This window comes from Sander lucioperca, chromosome 12 (assembly GCF_008315115.2).
Source record: "Sander lucioperca isolate FBNREF2018 chromosome 12, SLUC_FBN_1.2, whole genome shotgun sequence".
In the NCBI taxonomy this organism is placed as follows: domain Eukaryota; kingdom Metazoa; phylum Chordata; class Actinopteri; order Perciformes; family Percidae; genus Sander; species Sander lucioperca.
This window is the reverse complement of record NC_050184.1, coordinates 35,721,189-35,727,562: the sequence shown is the minus strand read 5'-3', so window position 1 is coordinate 35,727,562 and position 6,374 is coordinate 35,721,189. Positions and strand designations below refer to the sequence as shown.

Below are 6,374 nucleotides of genomic sequence, written 5' to 3'. Positions count from 1 at the left end.
AAAATGAACAAAATGCTAAATTAAACAATATGCACTTTAGGTAATTTATATCCCATCACCAACATAATAATTTCAACAAAACAAGTTAATCATTTTTCTTTTACATCAGCTATGAGCTATGAGTTATATTTCAACATACTAATGTTGACAAAAGCAATTGTGTATCAATATAAGCTCTTTATCTTTAAGTATCAGGAAGTAGAATAAAAAGATCAAATAAAAAGAATTATCTGTGATGTACCAAACAATCAAAGTTTAAACTGATTGTGAAGCACTAACCAGTTTAAGAAGAAGGCTGTGCATCAAATCAACATCAACTGATTAACAGGAAAATACATTTCTTCAACTCTATAAACATCAGCAAAGTACTCAACATCTAACATCAACTCTCTCCTCAATACAGTAGTCAATGACTGAACCCAAAGTCGAGGTTGAGGTACAGACGTTAGAAAAACTTGTATTCTGAGAAGAACGATTTAAAAAAAGTACTTCACAAAGAAGAAAAGGAAATAAAATGCTAAATAAAACAATTATTTTACATGAGCTGTGAGTTATATTTCAACATACACATGTTGACAGAGCAATTGAGTATCCATATATGCTCTGTATCTTTAAGTATCAAGAAGTAAGCAATGAAAGTTTAAAGTGATTATAAATGTGTGAAGTACAAGCCAGTTTTAAATAAAGGCTGTGCATCAAATCAACATGAACTGATCAAATTACATACACACTCACTTGATGATTACATTATACGTTTTGCTGGTCCCTCTGGGTTTGAATATGTTGTTTAAATTTGTGAAGCATGGTCGAGATAAAATGTGAGGTTCAGTTGTTCTTTAAACTTTAAATGTAAACCCATATTCCTATTGACAGACCAAGAATCTGAGAAGTATTTGTTATTACTCCTATTCTAGTGGACACAGGTACGCATCGTTTTGTTCAAGACTGACCAAGAGTCCTGGGTAAACAGGCTCAGTGAATGTGGTGTGAAAGGTGTAGAGGTGCCTCAGTGTGTTAGAGGAGACTCTGTAGAAGGACAGAGTGCCAGCAGGCCAGTCCAGATACACCCCAACTCTGTTACAGCCATCAGAGGGATAAGGACTGCTCCACATGTCCTGATTATTTTTCAATGCTAAAATTGAGTCATTGTTGAATTGAAAAGCCCACGATTTGGTATTACGTCCAAACTGGCTCTCTAAATTGCCTGATTTTCTTTCAATTTCCTTGTATGCAACAGCAATATTAACACAACAACAATTGATGTGATTCTTACTCCACTCCACCTCCCAGTAATGTTTCCCAGATAAGCTCTCTTTGCACAACACCTGCAGTATGTTTGTAAACCTCTCTGGGTGATCAGGATATGACTGCCATGCTCCAGCTGTTGCCTTCTTGTTTCCCTCAGACAGAATGAGCCAGCCATTTGCAGTGTTTGGGTCCAGGTTGAGATCACAGGCATCTGATGGAGAGACCAAAACAAAATGTGTTATCAGTTATTCTGATGGTCAAAAATGTTTCTGGAGGAGAGTTATTAGTACAGCATGTTTCTTAAATCAAAAAAGCATGGAAACAGACTTACACCAGATCAGATCTCTTCTGTCTGTGATGTTCTCCACAGGAGGAAGTTGAAGTTTTGAAAAATCTTCACTGACCAGAATGCCATTCTTGTAATGGTAGATGGTTGCTCCTGTGTATTTCTTGTTTGCAATGGCTGCTATGAGGAAACGGAATCGACTGTTGTTCTTCTGTGTGTTGGCAAAACGATGGAAAGCTTTGGCTTTTTCTCTCATTGTGGTGAAAACTTCATCTGAGTAGTACCATGGATCTTCAATGGTACTTCCTAATTTAGGGAAGTCCACGTGGTCGGCCATCACATCAAGGTCGGTATCACCCTTTTCCACTGAAGTGAAAACAAAGCACAGAACATCTTCTACACCTGGATCAAGAACCTGTCTGTCCAGCTCTGACTGATTGTGGACGATCTTTGTTCCCTCCATGGTATCTACACAGGATCTGATGACGTTGATTTCTCTCTTTTTACGATCCAGCCACTTGGTTAGTTTTTCCTGACTGAATGGTGACTTGTCTCTGTCTTCAAAGAGTTGGTTCAGTGAGCTCTCATCTTCTTTACCTTCACGGATGGAGGGAAGTTTCTTCACCAAGGTCTGCTGGAGTTTAGATGAATAATTACCACACAATGTTTGGAAAGTGATCAACTCTTCTTCAATCACAGGAAACTGCTCCACCACTTTGTCTTCCAGATAATCGTTGCATCTCATTCCTATTTCCCTTAATTTTTCTAGACAATGCTGTGCCTTCCCAACTACTCCATGGCTGATCTCTTTCTTCAGCTCAGCAGCTTCAGCGTCAAAATTCTTCAGCGGCGTCAGCCAGACCTGCACTGGAACTCCTTTTTCTCCCAGTAGCTTTGGGAGTTGTACATAGGTATTCACTGCCTCTTCAAATGTTGAAGGGTTGCTTTCAAGAATGAAGTCTCCGTAGAATTTGCAGGAGAATTTCTGTGTCAGGGCTTTTTCTTCATCAGTCAGCTTGAGCTTAACTTGCCCCTCAATATTAAATGTAGGAATCTTCTTTACAGCGGCATGCATGCTGCCCTGGATGTCCTGAACACTGCTGCCCTCTAACTTCTCACTGTCAAACACAAAGAAAGCATTTGCCCCATCAAGGATGCCTGTGACTACATGTGTTGCTGAGCTCTTCTTAATGACATCCATCTGTTGGGGGTCAGTGGTTAGAAGATCTATCATCAACTGCTTGAAGTTGGTGGTAGCTTTGTACTGACACGTCACTCTGCTCTGATTGTGGAATTTCTTCTGATCATTCAGATACTTGGCAGATCCTCCGACTTCAATCAGTCCACTCAGGAAACTGGCCTTCAGAGAAGCTTTAACATCCAGCAGATGGAACTTGGATTCAGTGGAGTCAGAAGCAGAAATTTGAAATGCACTGGTGCGCTGAGAGCTTTCAGTTATCTTCCCTTGTAGAGTTTTATCATCCCACAATGTCAAACCTATAGAAATTAGAAACCATCAGTCATCTGATAAAGCAGGAAAATCATTTTAATGTAAAGTCACAGAAAACTAATAATAATAATTTAGATTTCTAAATGTTGCAGCTTATCCTTCTGTCAGCAGTTCCCTAAACAGCTTCTATATTCATTGTGTGTGTGTGTGTGTTTTGTCAGGTGACAAAACTCAGCCCCGCTCTAATGCAAAGAGTTGGACGACTGCACACACAATCAAGACTGACACCAAAACTATGATTTCTGCTCTAATAATCTCACTCCCTGATTTCTGCAGTACCAAAGTAATTGACCATAAAAACAGTTTTCACTAATTTGGAACCAATCCTCAATCAGAGTCAGGTTTCATAGGCAAGGCAGCTTTATTGGAACATTTCAGCAACAAGGCAACTCAAAGTGCTTTAAATAAAATACAAGAATAAAAGTTATAGTGCAGTATAAGAAAATAGGGCAACCCTGTTCCAGGGATGTTGTAAAAACGGCTTCATGGATGTAATAATCGGCTGAAATTCTACAGCAGTATTTACAATTTAATTTTTCATACTCTGTGCAGGATAATATACCAACAATTTATCATGCATCAATAATTTAGTCAACTAATAAATGCTCACAACTACAAAGTGGAATTACAAAGCATTTGCTAATACAGGGTACCGCCAGGATCCTCCAACTTAAATTCAAGGCTTTTTAAGACCTTTTTAATACCATTTCAAATGAAATTCAATGCCAACTTCGTACCCATTCTGACAGAAGTATGAGGGGAAAATGTCAAATCTGTATACATTTTAAACCCTAGAAAATAATGATGTACAAGTAGGCTACTTGAATTAAATAAAACATTTTATTTAAATTATCAGTCATATTTAATACAATTTATTGGATTATAATACAATCCAATAAAATAAGATATATTACACTGCATAATGAGCACTTTTGGTACTTTAAGTATATTTTGATAATACTTTTGTACTATTACTTAAGGAAGATGTTGAATGCAGTAATTTGTAACTCTACAACTCTACTTTTATTGCAATACATGATCTGAGTAAGTCTTCCACCTCTGTAAATCACCAACAACAGTCAGTGCATGAATACCTGTAGCTGTGTTTAACACTGAAAACACACAGCTCAGTTCAGCGTTTACCTGCAGCTCTGCTACAGTAGCAGATAAACGTTAACGTTACCTGCCAGTCACATCGTCTCTAAACAGTCCGCTCACAGTGAAGTCCTACACGGATCAACAGATGTTAGAGTCCGACGGCTGCTCGCTCTGTTTGTTATAAGATGCACACCGAGCAGATTAATGCGCTCACAGATCCAATCTTTGCAGCTGTTACAGCTCGATGTTTGGCTAGCTAATAAGCCGTTAGCCTGTTAGCTTGAGCTTTGTCTGAAGGCACCGAGCGGCCAGCCAGGTTCCGACACACACCGACACATTCCGCACATCCTCCGCTTAGTTTAACCACTACCCCCCCCCCCGGTACCGGTCAGAAAGGCGTGTTTACTTTGTGTCTCGGTCCTCCGGTGCATCCAGCGACGGGCTCCGATCAGTTTTTAATTAGCCTACATTAGTAACAGTTAATTTTGTTACGGTATGAACTTAATCCTAGGAAAAGCAAAACATATAAGAACTTTGTAACGAAATCCAAGACTTTGTATACCAAATTCAAGGCTTTTAAGGCCTTAATTTGAGATTATCAAATTTAAGACTTTTACCTTACAGGGTACCCTATAATAATTTTAATAGGGTTAGAGGTTAGGATTAGGGCTGAATGGTTATTTTTATCTCTTTTTGGGAGTGGGTTATCTTCTACGCCTATGGTTGAAATAGTTTAACTTCTTTATGAAATTACTTCAGAGTTCCTTTAAGTAGAACTGTGACAGATATATTTAGAAATATTTTGAATGTAGTCAACACTTACCTGGGATGAGTTCATCTCTCCGAGCATCATAGAGCATTCCCAGGGTGAAAGGTCGACCCAGGGCAGCGATGTCCATTTGATCTGAGTCCATTTCTCCAACCTGTTGAGAAAAGTGAACACAGCCTTCAGTACTTAAAGAGACAGACAGACTGATGGTCTATGATGCTCAGAAATACAGTAATTCCCCGTAGACTCTAGTCTGACATTGACAGTTTTACACCGATCAGTAAAAGTCTAAATATATATCTCTTCATGTCACCCTCTGTCTCTGTCCACTGCCACATCATTTTACTGACATAGCAATCTCACGGTTCACACTGTTGAACAGTGTCAAAAGAGGGTTTGTAGCATATAAAGAAGCTAGTTAAGACTTACAAGTCTCAGGAATACATTGGGCAGTAGTGTTTGTGGCTCATTGCAGAGAGTTTTATGCAGCCATTGAGGAAGTGGTTTAAAGTACTCCGGGTGAAGCACGTTTGCATTTCCTGTACAAAGAAAAACTCTCATGCACAGATTGTTAAGCTTAAGTCTTTAAATATAGAGTAAGCCTTATGTGGTACGAAAGGAACATACAGTTCCTAACAGACAGTTGGGTAGAAATACAGGAAATGTGTATAAGAAATGGAAGTTGTACAATACAGTTGTTATACTTATACTGTTTAACTTATTTTACTATTTATTTAATTTTATCGTTATTAATACATACTGTGTGTATATGTTTATACTTATATTGTTTATATTCTTTTTATCCTTCTTATATTTGTATGTGTGACATGCTCCAACAACACCATGACAAATTCCTCGTATGTGCAACGTACTTGGCAATAAAGCCCTTTCTGATTCTGTTTCAGTATATATATATATTTATTTATTTATTTATTTATTTATTTATTTTTTTATTTTTTTCCGGGAGAAGAAACTGACTGGACACTCAACATTGGCATCATTTTCCTGGAGAAGCACAGCCCCAGCACCGATTTGACTGGCATCTACCTGCAATTTGAAAGGTTTCCCAAAATTCGGTGCTGCCAACACAGGTGCCAAACACAAAAGAGCCTTAACTTCATCAAATGCCTCTTGACACTGGGTGGACCAGATAAATTCAACCTTGGCCTTCAACAGGTTGGGCAGTGGGGACCAGTGTTGGGAGTAACGCGTTACAAAAGTAACGCAATTACAGTAATGTATTCCTTTTTTCTGTAACGCAGTAATATAACGCATTACTAATTAAATTCCGGTAATATTACACTCGTTACAATCTCAGTAACGCGAGTTACAACGCATTTTAACGCAACATTTAGTGATGCATTGGTTTTTTTAAGAATTCACCAACACCGCGACACATTTCTTCACAGGAAAAAAAAAAAAAGCCGTATTATTTTCCTGTCGCTGTATTCGATGGTTGAGAT

At 38.4% G+C, this 6,374-nt stretch overlaps 1 protein-coding gene across 1 annotated transcript; it reads right to left on the bottom strand.

The window, feature by feature from the left end:
* Window positions 1-609: 609 nt before the first annotated feature.
* Window positions 610-5,145, bottom strand: LOC116049447 (stonustoxin subunit beta-like). Its single transcript, XM_031299101.2, has 3 exons — window positions 4,966-5,145; window positions 1,580-3,031; window positions 610-1,459 (listed from the first exon to the last, which is right to left on the bottom strand). Exons 1-3 carry the CDS (start codon window positions 5,054-5,056, stop codon window positions 906-908), a joined length of 2,097 nt encoding a protein of 698 aa, XP_031154961.1. The 5' UTR covers window positions 5,057-5,145; the 3' UTR covers window positions 610-905.
* Between the last annotated feature and the right edge of the window lie 1,229 nt (window positions 5,146-6,374).

Excerpts from the sequence above, each read along its gene's own strand:
- LOC116049447 (XM_031299101.2), bottom strand. The coding sequence starts at position 5,056 with ATGGACTCAGATCAAATGGACATCGCTGCCCTGGGTCGACCTTTCACC. Across the intron at positions 3,032-4,965 it reads GAGAGATGAACTCATCCCAG|GTTTGACATTGTGGGATGAT; the intron begins GTAAGTGTTGAC and ends TAATTTCTATAG. Across the intron at positions 1,460-1,579 it reads CAGAAGAGATCTGATCTGGT|ATGCCTGTGATCTCAACCTG; the intron begins GTAAGTCTGTTT and ends TCTCTCCATCAG.